Source organism: Sus scrofa, chromosome 2, assembly GCF_054392235.1.
Source record: "Sus scrofa isolate SSC_HxYL_T2T_F1_AM1 chromosome 2, Sscrofa_HxYL_maternal_Yorkshire_Landrace_v2.0, whole genome shotgun sequence".
Classification (NCBI taxonomy): domain Eukaryota; kingdom Metazoa; phylum Chordata; class Mammalia; order Artiodactyla; family Suidae; genus Sus; species Sus scrofa.
The window spans coordinates 36867964-36891348 of record NC_139384.1 but is presented as its reverse complement, the minus strand read 5'-3'; the positions used below and the strand labels follow the sequence as shown (position 1 = coordinate 36891348).

General features: G+C 35.1%; 1 protein-coding gene across 14 annotated transcripts in view; it reads left to right on the top strand.

Moving 5' to 3' along the window:
* ANO3 (anoctamin 3) overlaps positions 1-23385 on the top strand; it is a 483543-nt gene that overhangs the window by 357026 nt on the left and 103132 nt on the right. For 10 of the 14 annotated variants that reach the window (XM_085011611.1, XM_085011608.1, XM_085011610.1 and 7 more), the window contains 3 exons: positions 7929-8029; positions 17806-17850; positions 22754-22885. In XM_085011611.1, coding sequence (XP_084867737.1) covers positions 7929-8029; positions 17806-17850; positions 22754-22885 — 278 coding nt within the window. The remainder of the gene's footprint in view (positions 1-7928; positions 8030-17805; positions 17851-22753; positions 22886-23385) is intronic. The other 4 variants (XM_085011613.1, XM_085011612.1, XM_013987285.3 and 1 more) reach the window with 1 other exon arrangement.

The window sequence follows — 23385 nt, the reverse complement described above, 5'->3', positions numbered from 1 at the left end:
AAATATATCTTGTCTTAACATTCCAGTCAAGATTGTTTGACATGGTTTGTGTTGATTTTTCTATTGCTTAACAAATCACCACACCTTAAGCAGCTTAAAATAAAACACATTTGTTAGCATGCAGTTCTGCAGATCAGAAGTCTAGGGATGGCATGAGGAGCTCTTGGCCCAGTTTCTCATAAGACTTGAATCAGTGTGATGGATGGCAGGACCAGCCTATCTCCATTATATCTTCTTTGGAGCAGGGGGAAAAGGAATTCTCTTGTGGCACAGAGGTTAAGGATCCAGCATTGCCACTGCAGCAGGTTGGGTCCATTCACACCTGGAACTCATTGTATTCTTTCAAGTCTATGTGGTTGTGATACGCCTCAGTTCCTTGTGGTTGTAGGACTGAGGTCTCCATCTCCTTACAGCTATCAGCCTGGTAACTCTCTCAGCTCCTAGAGGCCACTCATTCCTTGCTACATGCCCCCTTTTTCAAAACCAGCAATGGAGCCTCTCCCAATAGTGTCTCGCTATTGTTTTGAATCTCTCTTGCCAGGAGGAATCACTCTCTTTAGGGACTCACCTGCCATGGATTATAATCGCCTTCCTAAAAGCAAATGTGCCATATAACAGACCTTAATCATGGGAGTGAATATTCACCATATTCACAGGCCCTGGAGATTGCATAGGACAAGGACAGTAGAGCATGAGGATCTTAGAGGACTTCTTAAAATTCTTCCAACCACACTATTAAAAAAATTGGTATAATGTGTATTGCCCTTTTAAGCAAACAGACATGGAAAGAAACTTAACTCTATGATTACAAGATAGAACCTAGATATATTTTTAAACTTTAACTAATGACTAACTGGTATATAAATACTTACAGCTATCTGAATGATCCAATCCATTGTTTTGCATTATCATAAATATGTATTTCTTCTTTAAGATTTTACTTTTAGCGGTTGTGGTCTTTGCAACTTAATTTTAATCAATATTAAATCGAAAATACTTGGGGCTTGTGACATGAGGAAAGGGAAAATGAAATTGTGGAAATGTCATTAAATATTGGATTTGTTAGCTGAAAAATGGGAGTATTCCCTAGGGAACAAGTTTCCATTTTTTAAAATTTATATTTACCAGAGTTAAGCACTGAGCCTGGCACAGAGTAGGTCTCAAAACATCATTAAATTGCATGTTGATGTGGACAGTTTCTAGATGACCACATCATCACCTGATAATGATTCATATTTTAAGGCCATGTAAATGAATAAGTGGATGATCTCTAACTGTCAGGGGTGAGTTCTTTGTTATTTCCAGATCATATCAGCATTTTCTCTTTATCTCAGACTTAATACCATGAATAACCATATTCTATTTTTTTTCTGCTTTCTGCCACCAACTTGCAGAATGTCTTTGTAAAAACCCTTTTCTTTTAAAATTTCCTTTTCTCTCAAGAATGAATGTTCTACCTTTTGGGAATTTGGGATGGAATAATTAAATAATAATGTGAAGTGTGAAGGCGTTGGGTGTTTTGTTCCCTTGGAAAAGGCTCCTTTCATCAGAGCTAAACAGAATAGAGCCAGATTGGGAGCTTCTGAGTCCAAGAGAGAAAGTAATCTTTCTGCCTGCCAACACCAGCCCTCACCAAACCCCTGCTCAGTAGCTGTGAAAAAATAAAACTACTTTTGTTTTTGTTTTTTTAATAGAAATGTAACAAAAGAGAAATTAAGTTGAGGAAGAGACAAAAGAAGACAATTCATACTGCTTGGAAAAAATACATATATTTCAAGTTAAGACATACAAAATTAGAAATGTTCTAGCTGTATGTGCACTTAGCTTGATGTTTCATTCATTGATGGTAGAGTTATTTCAGTAACATCCTTCTAAAGCATCTCCTTTATTTAAGTGTATTAGATTTTTTTCACATCTTGCAAGTTGACAGGAATGAATTAATAATCAGTGTGATGCCAGCTCTTCATGATGCAAATTTGAATCCTGACATAGTACCTCTTCCAGAATAATTCTGGGTTATTTTGCTTTCTTGTCTTCAACATCTCTTGCTTAGGTACATGTTACATAGAATACGTACTCAAAATAAGTTAGCTCATGCATTCCAGCCTTCAACAAATGCTGAATGGGTGACTACTGTTTACCTGGCATAGAACTAGAAGCTTGGTATACATAAATGAACAAAGCAAAGATCTCTTCCCTTGTGGCACTTATGTAAATAAATAAACTCATTCATTAGAAGATAATAAATACTATAGGAAAAGATAGAGTAAGGTAAGACTAATGAAGTAAGGGCAGGCAAGTAATAGCAATAGACAAAACGATGGAAATAGCGTGAGTGAGAGCAAGATACGTAGGAGAGGGGATTAGCAAGTGATGGAGTGTGACGTCATAAAAGGCTGTGTAAGGCATTGGGAAAACTTTGGTTTTCACTCTAAATAAAATGGTGTTCTGAGAAATTCTATCATTTGAGTTACATTTTTTGAGGAGTAACTTGCCACTGTGCTATGAATAGACTATTGAGGGCAAGAATATAAGCAAAGCACTGTAGGAATCTAGGCCAGAGATTGTGGTGACTTACCCCAGGGTGGTGTTGGGGAGGGATCAGATTCTAGCTGTACTTACAGTAAGATAGAGCAAATCTGACAATAACTGGTAGTATGAAGCCCATGTTCTCCTGCCATGGAGGCTAACCTTCCCAGATTTTTCCCAACACCCATACATGTGTTAGTCACTCCTCTTTGCTATTTATGTTTTCTGGCAACCAGCATACCTAGGATTCAGAAACCACAGTGCACTGTGGGAGAGTGTGATCTTTATTCTATAGTAAGGCCCAGGTCCTGAGGTTCTATGGTTTTATCCCAGAATCTGCCTATTCCATAGTAGGGATCCCCACTTTCAAACTTGTATGAAACCATTGAAGGGAATGCAGTGATCAAGGGCATGTAGAATCTGCCATTTGGATATAGACTGATTTTGTCTGAGTCTAGACTCATTCAGGTTTTTTTATATATTCTTTTTAAAATTATTTTCCATTATGTTCTAATGCAGAGAATTGCTATAGTTCCTTATGCTATATAGTAGGACCTTGTTGTTTATCCATTCTAAATGTAATAATTGGCATCTACTAACCCCAAACTCCCAGTCCATCCCACTCCCTCCCCCCGGAGTGTCTCTTGGCAACCACAAGTCTGTTTTCTATGTCTATATAGACCCATTCATTTTCTTAAGGTCTCACTTCCAGATCCCTGGGAAAATTAGCACTAAATATGTTTTCTGAAATCTTGGAAGTCTCATTTTCTCTCTCTTTGAATAACTGTTGAAGAAAAACCATTTCTCCCCCAAAACAGTGACCTAAATGCATAGGACAATTAAAATACATATGGGAGTAAAGAGATAAATTTTCCAAAGACACTATAGTCTATAGTTTTATTATAACTTATATCCAATTTATATTATTAGAAAAAATATTTCACTCTTCGATCACTTGATTAAAGTCACTCTACTTCAGCATTTTCCCCAAATCATATGTTGTTACCGGCTTTATACTTGTGTAACTCAAAGCCTATTATAATTATAAAAGGCTTACAAAACTCAAGAGAAGGCTCCACCAAAGATGAATCAGGTAGCTATTTACTAACAAAAAGAAAAAAAAGAGAAAAATTCTAGGGAATCTTTGAAATAAGCTACTAACTTTGCCATGGTCTGATTTGAGAGGCATTTTGTCAACTGAGAATGAAAATTCTGGGTAACCTCTTAAACTTGGGCCCCTTATAGTACAGTCTTTCGTAAAACAAATAACATCTCTGTGAATTAAGATAATTCTCTCCATTTCTCATGAGAGAAAACTGAGGATCAGAGAAGTGAGGTAAATTCCCCCAAATCATAAAGCTAGAAAATGGTAGAGATGGAATTTGTACTTACCTCATTGTGATTTCAAACACTATATTCTTTCTTCTATACCCTGTGATTTCTTTTAAGTAGGCAGTTAGTATTAAAGAAATATAAATTGTGCTTGACAAGTTGGTATAACACTAGTAGACAACACCATCATTTCAACAGAAGGATAATTCATTATATTTTTGAATATAAAAACTTTTGTATGGATAAAACAGGAAAAAACTTTAAGAAAAAATGAAATGATTCTTTCACTTGCCTCAGATGAGGGAGTCATTTAAACAGGTGAATGCCTATGCTTTTTATGCTTTAGAAAGATTTCTTTGTACTTAACCATTCCTGCACAGAAAACTTTCAAACAAGTCTGAAACAGTCACTAAAAATATCCTGGAGGTATCAATGTCATAATTATCTTTTTTTTCCTTCACAAGTAACAGATTTATAGCTCATTAAAAAGATATACTTTAAATAAATAGTTGTTTGAATGAATTAATGCTCATTTTAAAAATTATGCATGTTATTTCCTCAAGCATAGCTGAAATGTGTAAACTTGGTCTGAATTCAAAGTCCTATAGTCATATAGTCCTAAAACACACTATGTGTTCTTCTGTAATTGTCAATTCTTATTTTCATTATTCTTTATCTTCAATTTAAAAGAAACATATGTGAAGTAAGAATGTCCTTTGGAAATTGCACTGGAAGCAACTTTTGCTATTTTTCCCATAGTGATTTGCAAAATCATCTCAATAAATTAGGAAGTGAAAATAATTCAAAATTTTGGAAATTCAGTTTCCTTTATTTACCTTCTTGGATATTTTAGCAAATACATGCATATTAAAGTGTCTCACAGGTCCTCTAGTGAGAAACCCCAAATTGTCTTGACCATGGAATAATCCTCCCCGCTTTTTTCATGATACTCAGGGAAACAAACTTTGGCAAATAATGGTTTATGAAAGTGCCTGCCCAAAATCAATGGTTATCAGCCTGTCGTCTACACCTCAGTATCAGTGCAGTGATTGTCCCATGTCTCTCTAATATTACTGTTTAATAATGTGGGTATTACAAATTTGGTACATGTTTTGCAAATACATGAAATTAATCCATATCTAAAACTTAGGGCTTTATGAATATATGAAAATAAAATTATAAAATTTAACTTTTAAATATGTGATTTTAAATTAGACTGGTAAATTTCTTCTATACTTCTGAGCTTTGAAGATTGGCACATTCTTTCTCTCTCTTTTTTTTTTTTTGACATGTTTCTTGAGAGATTTATCTTGTTGAAATTTAAAGGAACAATGTTAACCTAATGGAGTTCATCTGTGGGTAATCTGACAGGTGTGCCCAAATGGAATCAAAGAGCAGTTCTTCCTTTACATAATTCAGTTCCTCTATTCATTTGAGGAGTAAGCTCTGTGGAATTCACTGCTAGAATGGCCATAAACTTCTTTATTACACTATGGGCCTCAGATATTGTAGGAACTTCAGAATTATATAACATTCATATTCATATTCTACTTTTAAAAATAAAAAGCCTATTCAAAGAACCAGCTCTTGGTTTTATTGAATTCTTCTATTGTTTTTTTTTTTACTCTCTATTTTATTGATTTCCTCTTCGATCTTTATGATTTCCTTCCTTCTGCTGACTTTAAGTATTGTATGTTCTTCTTTTTCTAATTCATTTAGGTGGTGGGTTAAGTTGTCGATTTGAGATTTTTCTTCTTTTTTGAGGAAGGCCTGTATTGCTATGAATTTCCCTCTGAACACTGCTTTTGCAGCATCCCATAGATTCTGAGTGGTTGTGTCTTCATTATCAGTTGTCTCAAGGTATTTTTTAATTTCCTTCTTGATTTCCTCATTGACCCATTGGTTATTTAGTGGCAAGTTGTTTAGTCTCAATGTAGTAAGTTTTTTCTCATTTTTTTTCCTGTGGTTCATTTCTAGTTTCATGCCATTGTGGTCAGAAAAGATACTTGAAATAATTTTTATACTCTTAAATTTGTTGAGGTTAGCTTTGTGCCCCAATGTGTGATTGATTTTAAAGTCTATATTGTCTGATGTGAATATTGACAAATCTCTGGTTAGACTCACCAAGAAGAGGGGAGAAAAAACCCAAATAAACAAAATCAGAAATGAGAAAGGAGAAGTCACAATGGATACTACAGAAATATAAAAAACCATGAGAGAATACTATCAACAATTACATGACAACAAATTTGACAACCTAGAAGAAATGGACACCTTTCTAGAGACTTAGAGCCTGCCAAAACTGAATCAGGAAGAAATAGATCAAATGAACAGACCGATCACTAGAAATGAAATTGAGTATGACATAAAAACACTCCCTACAAATAAAAGTCCAGGACCAGATGGCTTCACAGGTGAATTCTACCAAACATACATAGAGGAACTTATACCCATCCTCCTTAAACTTTTCAAAAAGTTTGAAAAAGAAGAAAAGACAGTCTCTTTAGCAAGTATTGCTCGGAAACCTGGACAGCTACATGCAAATCAATGAAACTATAACACACCGTCACATCATGCACAAAAATAATAATTTGCATAGAACTACCATATGACCCAGCAATCCCCAATATATGCCCAACATGTATCCAGACAAAACTTTCCTTAAAAAAGACATGCACCCACATGTTCATTGCAGCACTGTTCACAATAGCCAAGACATGGAAACAACCCAAATGGCCACTGACAGACGATTGGATCAGGAAGGCCTGCTATATATGCACAATGAAATACTACTCAGCCATAAGAAAGAACAAAATAATACCATTTGCTGCAACATGGATGGAACTAGAGACTCTCATACTGAGTGAAGTCAGACAGAATGAGAAAGACAAATACCATATGATATCACTTATATCTGAAATCTAATATATGGCACAAGTGAACCTTCCCACAGAAAAGAAAATCATGGACTTGGAGAATAGACTTGGGGTTGCCAAGGGGGAGGGGGAGGGAGTGGGATGGATTGGGAGCTGGGGGTTAATAGATGCAGACTATTGCCTTTGGAATGGCTTAGCAATGAGATCCTGCTGTGTAGCACTGGGAACTATGTCTAGTCACTTATGATGGAGCATGAGAATATGAGAAAAAAAAGTGTATTCATGTATGTGTAACTGTGTTGCCATGCCGTACAATGGAAAAAAAATAATGTATCAGGGAAATTAAAAAAAAATTATATTAAAATAAAAAATAAATAAAAATAAAAAGCCTGACCTATTACTTTCTGAAGTTCCTATAATATCTGAGGCCCATGGAGCCTCAGAACTTTCTTAATTATCTGGTTCAAAAAGTCCTCTGATTTTCCATTACTGGTATGAGAACAATGGAATCCAATTCTGGGAATTTTTAATTGGACCAAGGTACTCAATTTTGTTAAAAGCTCCTTAGATAATTCTGACACATACTTGATTTTGCTTTAAAATCTCTTGTCTAGATCAAAGACATTTAAATTCTTATGATCTCCTGCAGGAAAAAGTATGCTAATCTTTTAAGGTTAGAGTAAGTGTGCAAATGTGACCATTCAGTAAGGCCACAGACTTGAAGGATTTACACTCTATTTATCCCTAGCATTTTCATAAGTCCCCACGAGTAGTAATTACTTAATAATATGTGCTAGAAAAATAAATGCATGAATAACTGGTGGCAACTGCCAGTGTTGTTCACCCTCCTGAGCAGGAATGAGAGAATCATGAAAAAATGATCACACACAATTACCTTCAGATTGTCCTGATTGGAGATTGTGGGTCTTGATAATGATCAAGGGAAGAAAATGTACTAACTCACATGGATGATTATTTCTTACATATTATGGCATTATTAAATTTTTTATTAAAGTATTTCTGGATTAAGAATTTTTGTTCATATATATATATATATATATATTCCTTTTACATCAGTGATAATGGTTCTCATGTAGACAAGGGGACAGTGTTCTTTCCTCTCAAATCAAATTGTAGCATGGTATCATCAGCTCTGATTCTAAGTGGTGCCTGTTCTGCCATCCTTTGCAGCCAGCTGTTGCAAACCCTGACATCATGTTTATTAAAATTCACATTCCATGGGACACGCTGTGCAAGTATGCAGAGAGGCTGAATATCAGGATGCCTTTCAGGTACATTCAAACTTTATTTCATTCTGTCTCAATGTATATTAGGATGAGCCTCTTTTTTCTGTAAAAATCTCATAATGATAAATGTTATTCTTTCTACAGATGAAATCCATTTTCCTCCCAAATTTGGGTAATCTTGGACTCTTATTTTTACTTCTAATTTGTTTGTCTGATGTGATAAACTTTCTGCTTTATATCAAAAAGGATGCTTTAAATCATTTATAGCTGGACTTGATTAGAGGGAAGGAAAATGAGTTATTTTCAAATATTAACTTACAGTTCCCAAGGTCAGTTTCAGTTCTTATTTAATATGGTTAGATGAAACTCATTATTTTTGTGGAAGGCAGGAAGTGTAAGTGTATATCATTCTTATGTGTAGAAATACAGTGTTCTTCTCTTTATAGCAGTTAGCAAGAATCATTCCTCAGGTGTAGTTCAATCAGATGGTTTCTTAGCTCTGCCCTCAATACCAAAGGATTAATTGTAATGAAAGACCTTCTCAGTTCAAAGATCTTTTAGTCCTTCCTATAGGCAAGCAAAAATTGAATAGATGTGTTTCCCCATATTGTGTGCATTGTGCTGCATGCAGAATGTATCACGTTCCCTTATCATCTCTCACAATAAAATTCAGCAGTGTTTCTACTATGTGCAAGTTTTAACTTGTATTAAAGATATGAATATTTATACTTATTTAGAGTTCAATATGCTTCATAAACTTCTAGGGAGGTTTTAAAAGATTCAGGGTAACAAGATACCAAGGAGAAGAACCTCTAGATAATGAACATAAATGAACAATAAGAGTGCAATTCAAAACATAGAGAAATTTCTCGGGGCTGATAGCATAGAAGAGGCCAACTTTGTAAGAGTGCTGACAGCTGCAGATCGAATGACAAGCCTCTGAAGTACTCATGATAAAATGTGAGATGCTGATCACCATCTTTTTAGTCATCTGAGCACCTCAGGCTTTGGAATATGCAACCACAGTCATTGCCCACATAACAAATGGATTAAGCATTGGCAACCACTGAGGAATCTTACTGTGACAATTGTAGAATTGGATACTTAAATTGACTCCCATTCCTGCTTGGCCAAAAGTTTCAAAATTCTCTATATAGAGAATATTTATAAGAGACCAAATAATAACATGAAGGGCTTGGCAAAACTAATAATAACAACAACAACAACAAAACAAAACAAAACAAAGAAGCCATTGGAGTTCCAGTTGTGGCTTAGAGGTAGCAAACCTGACTAGTATCCATGAGGATGCAGGTTCGATCCCTGGCCTCTCTCAGAGGGTTAAGGATCCAGCATTGCCATGAGATGTGATGTAGGTTGCAGATGCAGCTCAGATCTGGCATTGCTATGGCTGTGGTGTAGGGCAGCAGCTACAGCTCCAATTGGACCCCTTGCCTAGGAACCTCCATGTGCCATGAGTGCAGCCCTAAAAAGACCAAAAGAGAGAGAGAGAGAAGATTAATGAAGGAAAGAAAAGTCTTTCCAATTCTTTAGCACCTTTTATGAATGATCAATAAAATACCTTCCAGAAACTGAGGCGTGTACATTTTTTTGAAACTTGGTCCCTGAACAAAGTAAATAAGGACCTATTAGATATTATTTGTTATGATCAGATGTTTGATGTCTACAGAGGACTGCTTTAATTTAAGACATTCCTACTGAACTAATCTTGAGCATACAACTAGGTAAGTATACATTACTTGACTTCTGATGAATGTTTCCCTGCTGACACCACGTCTCCTTGTAAAAAGTCTTGTGAAATACATGTCTGTGACTTATTACAGGCTGATAATGGGAGAATACTTGCCATTTGCTTGATCTAATTTCTTCTTATTTGGTCTGTATGTATTCATGCTACACAAAACCATACAGAATTAAAACAATGAGATACATTTTAACTTGTGACATTAGCTAAGTAATTAATAAATAGTAATCTTCAAACCTAGCACAGATATGGTGAATAATTACCTCTGTTGATTTATGGTGGGAATTAAACTTCATAAAATATTCTGAAACTGAATTTGAAATTATTTTCTGTGAACTTAAAACTGTTTATAACCTTCACTTTTTATCTTAAGAAGTAACTGAGAAATATGTAAAAACATTCCTCAAAGTATTATTTATAATAGTGAAAAATGGAAATATCCCTATGTTCAATAGTGCATGATTTAAATAAATTAGATATGCCCTTGCAGTGGAATATAATTCATTTATAAAATGAATGGGTATAGGAATATCTTAATGATTATAATGAAATGTAAATAAACTTCATTGGATATATATTTATTCATACACTGTGATTTCAACAATGTAAAATGAATAGAAATAAAATTGGAAGAAAATATAGTATGTTAAAATGATTGCTTTTGATGGATGGGATTGTGGATTCCTAATATTTTGTTTACATTCTTACAAAATTATTTTTAATAAGTTCTAATTTGACTGTAGGTTATAAACAAGGATGCAAAAGAAGTGTAACACCCAAGACAGTAACATACTTCCTAAAATCAGGGTGAAATTGCAAAAAATACCTAATTAAGCCTAACTGATTTAACATGCCTTCATTCTTTTGATTTTAGCATTGTTTCTAAGAAGAGTTCTAGTTGAATTTATGCACAAACTAATTTTTTTGTAGATCTAAAAGGGGGAAACCCTTAGAGACTATAAAGTGTGCCATTTCAATGAATTTCAGTATTCAGGTTCTATAGGTTAAGTGAAACTCATGTTAGAATTTCTCATCAAAAAAGGAGCATATCTCCCAACTTCCTCCTTTGGACTCTATACAAAATGCATAATTGACAGGATCATAAAAGATTGGTTCCTTTTTTGCTACCCAAGGGGGAATTGGCATCATTTGATTATTTGATTCTGACAAAGACACATTAATTTGAAATTATAATTTCATTCAGTGAAAAAGTAAATGTTGCTTAACATGTTTGCTTTACACCAAACATCTGGCATTCAAAGATGTTTCTTCTTTATCAATATACTTTCAAAGTATGTTTATTTTATCATAGTCTATCTGGGAAAAGTCTTTTTTTATATAATGATATTTATTTTTTTTCCACTATAGCTGGTTTACAGTGTTCTGTCAATTTTCCATTGTACAGCATGGCAACACAGTTACACATACATGAATACACTTTTTTTTCTCATATTCTCATGCTCCATCATAAGTGACTAGACATAGTTCCCAGTGCTACACAGCAGGATCTCATTGCTAAGCCATTGCAAAGGCAATAGTCTGCATCTATTAACCCCCAGCTCCCAATCCATCCCACTCCCTCCCCCTCCCCCTTGGCAACCCCAAGTCTATTCTCCAAGTCCATGATTTTCTTTTCTGTGGGAAGGTTCATTTGTGCCATATATTAGATTTCAGATATAAGTGATATCATATGGTATTTGTCTTTCTCATTCTGTCTGACTTCACTCAGTATGAGAGTCTCTAGTTCCATCCATGTTGCAGCAAATGGCATTATTTTGTTCTTTCTTATGGCTGAGTAGTATTTCATTGTGCATATATAGCAGGCCTTCCTGATCCAATCGTCTGTCAGTGGCCATTTGGGTTGTTTCCATGTCTTGGCTATTGTGAACAGTGCTGCAATGAACATGTGGGTGCATGTCTTTTTTAAGGAAAGTTTTGTCTGGATACATGTTGGGCATATATTGGGGATTGCTGGGTCATATGGTATTCTATGCATAGTTTTCTATGGTACCTCCATACTGTTCTCCATAGTGGTTGTACCAGCTTACATTCCCACCAGCAGTGCAGGAGGGTTCCCTTTTCTCCACAGCCCCTCCAGCATCTGTTATTTGTGGACTAATTAATGGTGGCCATTCTGGCTGGTGTGAGGTGGTATCTCATGGCAGTTTTGATTTGCATGTCTCTAATAATCGGGAATGTTGAGCATTTTTTCATGTGCTTGTTGGCCATCTGTATCTCTTCCTTGGAAAAATGTCTATTCTGGTCTTTTGCCCATTTTTCAATTGGGTTGTGGGCTTTTTTGCTGTTGAGTTGTATAAGTTGTTTGTATATTTTAGAGATTAGGCCCTTGTCATTTGCATCATTTGACACTATTGTCTCCCATTCTGTAAGTTGTCTTTTTATTTTCTTTTTGGTTTCCTTTGCTGTGCTAAAGCTTGTCAGTTTGATTAGGTTCCACTGGTTTATTTTTGCTTTTATTTCTGTGGCTTTGGGAGACTGACCTGAGAAAACATTTGTAAGGTTGATGTCAGAGAATGTTTTGCCTATGTACTCTTCCAGGAGTTTGATGGTGTCTTGCCTTATATAAGTCTTTCATCCATTTTGAGTTGATTTTTGTGCATGGTGTGAGGGTGTGTTCTAGTTTCATTGATTTGCATGCAACTGTCCAGGTTTCCCAGCAATACTTGCTGAAGAGACTGTCCTTTTTCCCATTTGATGTTCTTGCCTCCTTTGTCAAAGCTTAATTGACCATAGGTGTCTGGGTATATTTCTGGGTTCTCTATTCTGTTCCATTAGTCTGTATGTCTGTTTTGGTAGCAGCCCCACACTGTCTTGATAACTGTGGCTTTGTAATATTGCCTGAATTCTGGGAGAGTTATGCCTCCTGCTTGGTTTTTGTTCCTCAGAATTGCTTTGGCAATTCTGGGTCTTTTGTGGTTCCATATAAATTTTTGGATTGTTTATTCTAGTTCTGTGAAAAAGGTCATGGGTAATTTGATAGGGATTGCATTGAATCTGTAGATTGCTTTGTGTAGTATGGCCATGTTTACAATATTAATTTTTCCAACACAGGAGCATGGAATAGCTTTCTATTTCTTACATCTTCTTTAATTTCCTCAGTTAATGTTTTATAGTTCTTGGCATATACGTCTTTTACCTCCTTGGTCAGGTGTATTCTCAGGTATTTGATTTTTTCAGGTGTAATTTTAAAAGATATTGTATTTTTGTATTCCTTTTCTAATATTTCATTGTTCATTGTGACTGGTTTCTGAATGTTAATCTTATATCCTGCTACTTTGCTGAATTTGTTGATCAGATCAAGTAATTTTGGGTTGAGTCCTTAGGCTTTTCCATATGTAGCATCATGTCATCTGCATACAGTGACAGTTTTACCTCTTCTCTTCCTATTTGGATGCCTTTTATTTCTTTTGTTGGTCTGATTGCTGTGGCTAAGACTTCCAGTACTATGTTGAATAACAGTGGTGAGAGTGGGCATCCTTGTCTTGTTCCAGATTTTAGCGGGAAGGCTTTCAGCTTTTCTCCATTAAGCATTGTATTTGCTATGGGTTGGTCATAAATGGCTTTGATTATGTTAAGGAATGTTCCCTCTCTACCCACTTTGGTGAGAGTTTTTATCATAAATGGATGCTGGACTTTGTCAAATGCTTTTTCTGAATCTATTGAGATGATCATGTGATTTTTTGACTTTTCTTTTGTTAATGTGGTGTATGACATTGATTGATTTGCGTATGTTGAACCATCCTTGTGAACCTGGGATGAATCCCACCTGGTTGTGGTGTATGATCTTTTTGATATGTTGTTGGATTCAGTTGGCTAAAATTTTGTTGAGAATATTTGTGTCTATATTCATCAAAGATATTGGCCTATAGTTTTCTTCTTGGGTGGTATCTTTGTCTGGTTTTGGAATTAGGGTGATTTGATGGTGGGTGGCATCAGAGAATATCTTTGGGAGTGTTCCTTCTTCAACCTTTTGAAAAGTTTAAGGAGGATGGATATAATTTCCTCTTTGTATGTTTGGTAAAATTCACCTGTGAGGCTTCACCCATGGCATATGGAGTTTCCCAGGCTAGGGGTCCAATCAGAGCTGTAGCCACTGGCCTATTCCAGAGCCACAGCAATGCAGGATCCGAGCCACATCTGCAACCTACACCACAGCTCACGGCAACGCTGGATCCTTAACCAACTGAGCAAGGCCAAGGATGGAACCCGCAACCTCTTGGTTCCTAGTCGGATTTGTTAACCACTGAGCCACGTCAGGAACTCCCAAGAATAACAAATAACTTAAATAGAAAAAATACTTATCTTTTTAAGATAAGATTTTTAAAAGATTTATTCATAAAAGGTATTCATAACTATCAGCTATTTCTTGTATTTATTCAGTGTTGAAACTTAGGTATGCATTCCACAAAAAAAGAATTCATTCAGGAAAAAAAAAAAAATTATAGTTATTAACTCCTGAAAGAGTTTTCTGCTTATTTTAAGAACATGAAACTTCAGCATTTTGTCTAAAGTTTATGCTTTAATATTCTGCATGTGTAGAATTTTATAAACCTAATTTTTTTAGCTATGTATTTTCTTGATTATTCTTACAAGGTAGATATTGCCTGCATGTTGGACTTGATGTTTCAAAGAAACAAGAAAATTTCAGAAAAGTAAAATAAAATAATCCACTTTCTCTAGTTTTTATCCTATCCGGTAGGACTTAGCCTATGTCTTCTACATTCCAGAAATATCAAGTCCCTCTTTCATGATTTTTGTTTTGATTTGAAGGTAATTCCTATTCATTATTACCCTTCTCTCACATTAAAATGGTCAAACATATTTTAAGATGATTCAGTCATCCTGTAGCTTCTTAGGCTGAGTTCAATAATGAGGTCAACCTTCCATCTGTCCTTAAGCTTTCCTCCCACAAATATTTTAATCATAGAAAATTTGAGGGGAATTTTTTTAAAACATTAAGATCGATCTTTTGTCATATTTGGGATTAAACTTAGACCATCTTTATGCAAAGGATACCTCGCTCAAAAATAAAATAACGTAATAAGCCTAACATATATAATAGATCAAAGTGCAGTAGCTCTGCTTGACAGGGAGTGGGGACCCAGGTTTCCAGCCACGTGACTGTCCTCATTGGCCCCGCAAACACCTCCATGTGGCCACTGCCTGTTGAAACAGTGGCTGGAAACAGAGACTGAGATAATTATTTACTTATAGTTTTGAGTAGTTGCTTTATTAGGTGGGTATATAAGGAGGTAGGTAATAGGTAGATAAATGCTGTCAATGCAAAGTATAAAACAGAGGAATCTTTCAAATGAAAAATTAAAGGAAAATAAAAAAAGCTCTGTCCATGAACAATATGTGTTTAATAAATTACGGAATGAAGATTGTGGGTAGGAAATCATTTGGTTCTGTAGCTTCCTTTATCCAGAACTAATGAGAATTGCTGATTATCATTGACTCCATGGATTAAAGGTACACTTATATATGCTGGGGAAACATAATTAAAAACAAAGTCTCCCTGGACAAGAAAACTTCTCCACAAAGATAGAAATAAAAGATAATCCTTTTTTATTGTTGAATAACCATTAAACCAGAATGCAACATACATCACAGGCAATTTGCTGAGATTGCAAAGAAATCTTACCCTGTTATACAGCCAAGCAGATACAACCCATTACAGATGTGTCCTCAAGATAAACAGTAACTAGTCCCCAAGTAAGAAGACATGACAGAACTAATTATCACATATAGTCATCCTAGATTTGACTGATAATGGGGGTGTTAGTTAATTGGGAAAATTGAATCTATTAATTTTATTTGTTCTTTCAATATAAGTAATCTAAAAAGTAGGTGTATTCATCTTATATGATTGTCTTCCTTCACTTGTTCTTTATTTCTCCCAAAGCATTTTTTAAAATGTTTAAGAGAAATAATTCAAAATAACAGCAATAGGAGTTCCTGTTGTGGTGCAGCGGAAACAAATCTGACTAGGAACCATGAGGTTGAGGGTTTGATCCCTGGCCTTGCTCATTGGGTTAAGGATCTGGCATTGCTGTGAGCTGAGGTGTAGGTCACAGACGCGGCTCAGATCTGGTGTTGCTGTGGCTGTGATGTAGGCCAGCAGCTGTAGCTCTGATTGGATCCCTAGCCTGGGAACCTCCATATTCTGTGAGTGTAGCCATAAGAAGAAAAAAAAAAAAAAAAGCAAAATAACAGCAATAAAAGGAGAATAATGCTTATCCAAATTCCCTTATTTTTTTATATTATTCCTCACCATATCCACGATTGATAATTATAACTATAATCTTTATCTCATCTTAATCATATTCCTAGGTTTGTTTGATGCTGAGAATTATTTTAAGCCAATTTCTACATTAGTCATTTTCTTAAAGAGATACCTTATTTAATAAATGTTTATTAAATTCAAAGTACTCTCAGGCACTGAAGGAAATAAATGCAATGAATTAAGCAAAAGCTCATTCATTTATTCATCAGTCATCAGAATTCTCACTATTTACCAAAGAATGTGCCAAGTATACACAAAACCAAAAGAAATGAAACTACCTTCTTCAAGAAACCCAATCTCCTATAGAAGATAGTAAATAGTTTTATAATAATGAGGTTGATAGTGCAAGAGAGTCTTTGTAGAAGAGTCTGGACATAGCAAGCCTGGAAACTCCATATTTTAACTTCATGTTAGAGTGTGTCAGAGACAAGTTAAAAATTCTTTTCTAGTAATATGACTTGTGATTGCAATGAAATATGGCAGCTCATACAGTTTTCAAGTTTTCTAAGCAGTTAGTAACACAGGACTAAATATCAGTCGTCCTGACTCTCAGCCCTGCTTTCTAGATACCACGCCAGGAGGAGTATTCTGATTCTGTAAATGGGTTTTGGTGAGTGGGGATAAAGACGCTTTTAGAAGGCCCTGAATGAGATTCTTGAGCTCCAAAATGAGCATTTAGTGAAATCTTTTAAATGATTTAGCTTCTATCACTAGGATATTTAGTTTCTCTAAAATCAAAGTGCTACGTACTTCATTAAAACCCTCATTATCATCGACTTTTCACCCGAAAACCTTAGCATCAGTGGTAAGACCTCATCATTTGTGCCTTGTTCATCATCCCCTCACCTCTTTTGTCATTATCCTCAATTTATGCTCCAGCAATTAGCTAATTCATCAAAGTTACCTAAATCTTACAATGTTTGGTCTTGATCCCATAACCATTTCATATGCTGCTACCTCTCTAAAATACCATGTCCTAGAGTGCCCTCATGGCTCAGTGGGGCAAGGATCCAGTGTTGTCACAGCTCTGTCTCTGCTTACAGCTATGGCATGGGTTTGATCCCTGGACCAAGAACTTCTGCATGCCACAAGTACAGCCAAAAAAGAAAAAAATGCCACGTCCTAAGTACTATATTCAGAGGACTCCTGCCATGTGTGCTTCAGGATTCAACACAGATAACACATCCTCTAGAAAAGGTTCCCTGTCCCCTTCTCCTCCATCTATAAGAACTAATTGAGATTCCTTCCTAGGTATTTCCATAGGTCTATTTTACTGCATTATCACACTTTGTTGTAACTATCAGTTGTCTCCTCAACTTTTGTAGGTAGAAACCCTCTTTTTTTCCCTCTAAATTCTTGGTAGTTATAATTTAGCATTCTTAGCATATTGAAATATTTAGCATATCAAAAATATTCATTATATATGTGTTTAGCTATATAGGTGGATAGATGCTTTCAAATAACATACATGCCCATGATCTGGGTAAAATTTAGAGTGCAGCAGAAGGCAGACCTTCAGAAAAAGATTAAAAGCCAAATATTTGTGAAAGTGTCTTTGTTATTAATAACTTAGAATTCTGAAATTGAAATAACATAAATTTAGAGTTCTTCCTATTATACTGACTTATTTCATATCTTTCTTTAGCATGTGAAAGTTGGAGTGTTGAAATGCTCAGTATAATTGAATTTTGTCACTCACTGGTTTCACTATTTTCATGTGCCTTCTCTCAGCTAATTTCTATTATTTTTCAGGAAAAAATGCTATTACACTGACCGGAGGAGCAAATCAATGGGCAGGTTGGTGGGTGATGTGTGATTTGTCTAAGACCAATTTGTCACTGGGAAAAAATAAAATAAAAAGAATAAATTTTATTTCCCATATCAGCAGTTGTAAATTTTCGGAAGAAAAACTTTATTTGTTCAAGAGAGTTCCAAAATGACTTATGCCAAATTTAACAATGTTTAAAATAAGATCATCTCTCTTTTCATTTATCATTGTATACAGTCCTCCTTGATAGAATATTATGGAATGAGGACTTTAATTTCAGGTTAGTGTTTTAGGAAATTTTAATTCCTACTAGTAAAGCCAGTACTGATGGGAAAGTGATAACCCACTAGAGTAATAGAACAGTAGATCCTACCGAGGCCTTCCGAATCCTTAATTTAATCCAAACTTCTTATTGATGAGATGGCAGAAGAGATACTAGCATCCAGAATAATGAAGTGGTTTACCAAAGCCACATAGCATCTTTTGTATCATGGAGCTACTTTTATTCCACCATCTGAGGCTGCCTCTCATAGCCAAGTATTGAAAGCAAACTTTCGTTCAATAGCTTTATCTCAAAACATCTCTTTACCTATTGTGGTACCTGTTGTGGCAGAGGAATTAATTAAAATGCAACCCTGAGACTGAAGAAACTCTCCCAACTGAAATGCCTTGGTCCTGTTTCACTGGAGGAAATGAACTTCCATTTGAGGAACTCTACAAACAAAAGGCTTCTAAAACTAGGCTATTTTCTGCTCCTTGCAGAAGAATCGATTAACAAAAACAGAATGGGGATGTGGTAGGGTAAGCCCTGTTGAATAACTTTGCAGGATGTTAGAAATCAGAATGATACGAAAACTAGGACAATCGTATAGTATAAATATCTGACCACTTTAGAAAGGAATTTAATAAATCTAGTTCCTTTACCATAGAAAATTTAGAACTTTGGAATAAGAAAAATTTTAATTCCAGAATAGAAGAGTATTATACTCTTTTAAATATTAGGTGTGGTAGGAATAAGGGGAAGAATTGAAATTTGAATGAATGTTAAGGGAATTGGTACTCAGCTAGCCCTTAAAAAATGAGTGACATTCCTCATCCAGGTCAGATTTTTCTGTTTGTCAGGTTAATATATTAAGCTTTACAGTGAGCTTTCATCATTTTCCTTCTATTTGTTCCTGGTCTATATAGCAAATTTCCAAGGCTGTTTTTGCATGATAAGGACAAACTCACTGGAATATTACAATATTTAAATTTACAACTGCAGGTTTTTCTTGTTTTCTCTGCATGTGCCTGCTTAATATTGGATATGTTGATAAAATGTGTTTGGGTTTGCTTCCATATGCTCTATAGAAGTGAGATTTTGCCGCTGCATAATTAGCAGGTTTTCTGAAAAACAGGTATTGTCCTTTCAGAGACTTGGAGAAGGATAAAATCCTGTATATTAAAATGGCCACCAATGTCTCTTGTAATATTGTCATAATTTAATTTTCAAGTAAACATGTATTTAGAATTCCTGATAAACATGTGTATGTTAAATCCTAAAGAAATATTTTTAATGGTGGAAAATTATTTTTTTCTATTTTGGTCAAACAAAAGCAAACTAGAAAAATGAACACTGTGTCATAATATGTTGTATTATTGTTTGCGTTTATTATTATTTTCTGGGGTTTTTTATGAAATGAAAATAAGGTTATAAGTTATTCCAAATGATTGTTAATGTATCTTAAACATTATTATAGTTTACTACTTTACAATTTAGGCATTACAGATAGTTCTTTTTGTTCTTTGAGTTTGTGGATGCATATGGAGATGTAACAAATAAAAGGAAAAGTGTTTATAAAATTATGACATATTAAACTGAAAAATAATTGTCATATTTGCCCAATTTTATACTTTCCATTAAGAAAATGACTGAATTTGATTTTTCAACTTAACCTTTGGAAAAGAAATTTTAAATACTGTGTGTGTGTGTGTGTGTGTATGTGTGTGTGTGTGTGTGTGGTCATCATTGTTATAAAATTATAACATTCAATTTGTAAACAATTAGAAAGAGGGAAACAAAATCAGCTGTATGCACTTATATTTCATATGTTTCCTGTTTCTTGAAGAGGGAAAGATGTTTTGTGCATGGATAATTTGACCAGTAAACACCAAAGGATAAATATGCACAGCAATTATCCAGCTTTTGAAAATCATCCTTTCTCCAGGCGGGTCAAAAGGAAATGCGTGTAGTTTTATTATTGCTGCTATCTATTTTTAGTTTATAAACCATTTTCATATACAATTATCAAAGCATCTTCAAAATGACCCTTTAGGGAGACGGAACAAAGAGTAACTTGTGTTGCAAAGTTGGGACTATAAATGACTCCATTATCACTGCAACTCACACCTTATCTCCCAGCTTTCAGAGCTAGTGTGGTGGAATTTTTGCTCTGACCAAGTTCTTTTGATCATTTAAACCAGATTTATTTTCAAGTTCCATTGAATTATCCCCTTTCCGCTGATTTTAGCAAAGGAACTTAAAGCTCTGTTGGAAATCATCTTCGCATTACACCATGAAACCTTGAGTTTACAGGATGGCTAACATGACAAAGTTTTGGTGGAGTGTCGATAACATGCTAGGTTACGTTGGTGACGTAGCGGTGGTGGTGATGGTTGTGGAAGTAGTAATGATACTCCTTTTCCTTATTATCATCATAAACACTTACTGAGCGTTTACTTTGTGCTGGGTAATGTGGTTATCAGGCTTTACCTATTTCATTATCAGAATATCCTCTCAGTTAAGAGATGCAAAAACTGAATGAGAATCAAAGAAATGAAGTAATGAGAATCAAAGAAATGCAAACTAGATATTTGCATTCTGTGATTCAAATCCCGTGCTGATCACATTTCACTATCAGAGGTTGTTCATTCCTTCCTAGGAAATATGTGAAAAGCCTGAACTGATCATACAGTTTATTTTTCTGTAAAAGGTCAATGATGGCCTAAAAGTACTTTTATTTCATTTCTTTATTTTTAAAATTCACATTTATTTCTAGCATGTCGTTTTATCAGAGGTAATAGGCCCTTGGGTGCTGTAGCTCATCTGCATTTCCTAAGTGCTGTCAGAGGCCTCCTTTTAGTTGATCCTCCAGCCACCTAATGAAGTAGGACAGATGGAATTTCTTCCTTTCTTTACAGATGAGGAACCTAAATCTCAAAGATTTGATATGTTTGGCTCAATTTAAATAACTGCCAAATTAATCCTCCAACTCCTGCCCTGTTGTTTTCCTCACTAGACTAAATTTGAAAAGTTGCAGTAACTGCCATAATAATAACAATATTAATATTATAATTATATAATCTATTCAGTGTTTTTACATGTCTTTGCACTAGTTGCTGGAATACAGTGATATTTTGTGATTTCAGAGGCTTTTTTATAATAAGAAGAAGGAAAGTGGACACTTCAGATAATGCTCATTTATTACTTCAGGCTAGAAAGAAGTACTCTGGTCCCTCCAAAACCAGAAATGACTTGGCATCTAAATGATAACCTTACTGGCAAAGAAAGGTCCAAACTCTTCACACACTAAGCTAAAGTTTACCTCAAGACTTGATGCTTATTTAAAATTGTACATGGTAATTTTATCGCAATAGACTTGAATGAAATCATTTCTAAGATACTACCACTTCCTGGACATTGCTGTTCTAAATTTTTTAAATTTAAAGCAGAGTTGGCCAAACAAATCTTAAGATGCATTGTACTTGCCTAGGAAAATACTCTGTTCTGCTCTTTGTACTATTGCAGAAGAAGCCCCAAACTGCCAAAGCTAGAACCTCATAAATAGTGTGTAAATATAGCACATTTTAAAAAGTAAACACAGCTGTTATCATAGCAACTCAGAATTTAGTTTTCAGAATCAATTTCTGGAGTCAATATCTCTTTTGCTTTCTTTTTTGTCTTTTGAAAAATAGATATGATTCCAATCAGTATATATACCATATAGAACTGGATGATGACTATAATCTAACGCTGAAATCAGAGTATCCTGATGTGAGATTTCCTGAAGCCATGTTTTAATGTTTTTTACCTGATGCCTCTGCTAAATCTATCACTCAGAGTCAGTGAATAGCAGGATGAGCATCCCCTTTGGGGGTCCTTGGAGATGTGGAATTTCAGACCCCCACGCTAAGTCTACTGAATTAGCATCTGCATTTTAACAAGAGTTTCAGGTGATATATTTGCCCATTAAAGTCTTAAAAGTACTGCAAAGACTCCTTGACTTAACTTTCCTTATTACTCATTAATCAAGTTTAAAGTAAAACATCAACTCCCAACTCTCTCCTCTCTCAAGGTCAGTATTATTAATTTCAGTTTATGGATGAGAAAACCAAGGCAAAAAGAAGTGAAATAACTTGTACAAGTTCCCACAGCTACTATAATGCAGAGCTGCCTTTGAATCCTATTTATCTTGACTCCAAAACCCTTGCTGTTTTCATCACCCTTGTGATTCCTATGCTGCTGAAACAGTGTGTTTTAGCTATTTCTCCTTTCAGTCTCCAGTTTTGTAGCGCTACATTGATTTTTTTAAAGTGATCTATAGATACACATGTATAGATATACATATACATATACAACTTCAGTAAAAATACCATGCATGCCAGCTTTATTCTTTATGCTCTTTCTCATCCCATCTTTATATATGATGATATTTTCCACAGGATTTTTCTTTTGAGGGTAACTTAGTCACCCCAAAAGAGTTTAAATAAACACAGTGCAAGATTTGGTTTATTTTGGAATTTGTTTTGTGTGGGAACAGGAGCAATGCATGTGTGTGGGTGTGAGTGTGGGTGTTTGTGTGTCTTTTGGGAACTATTTCAGAACAGTAGTGGAAGGTAGGCATGGCTCTGGAATGCAGCCTAATGCCCTTCTAAAATGTGACTTTGTTCCAGGGTGCAAAAATATTTTAGAAGAATCAAAAAATGGATGTCCCAAAACCCAATGGTTCTTGACAAGTCAGCTTTCCCAGACCTGGAGGAGTCAGACTGCTATACCGGCCCCTTCAGCCGGGCACGGATTCACCAGTGAGTTCCCATCTCTTTTTTTCTTCCACCATCTCTTGAAATCATCCTTTTGCTCTTTACAACATTGGCTCTCATATTTGCTCCATGCAACTCTTTCTACAATGGGACAGTCAGAGATGAAGGGAAAGGGAGAAGAAGCATCACTTACCGCTCAAGTACTGAAAACAAGATAAGCTAGCTCGGAAAATGCAGTGTAGGGGAATGGTATCAATTTTTAATGTGTTCTATTTGGAACCACTTTGTTTAAGGTAGTACAAAATTTATGGACACAACAGGCAGTCTATTCTCTCCTTGTTTCAATGTAAAAAAGAAATATGAGGACATCCAGGCTTCCTTATAAACTGAAAAATATTAAAATAAATATTTGATAATGCCCTGTTTTATTTATAAGTGTATTTTGTTCTCTGCCACATGATTTAAGAAGATGGTGTCTCTTCTGATTGACTATACTTGTTTTAATGGAGAAAATACATGGATGACTAGCCAGGAACTTATAGCTG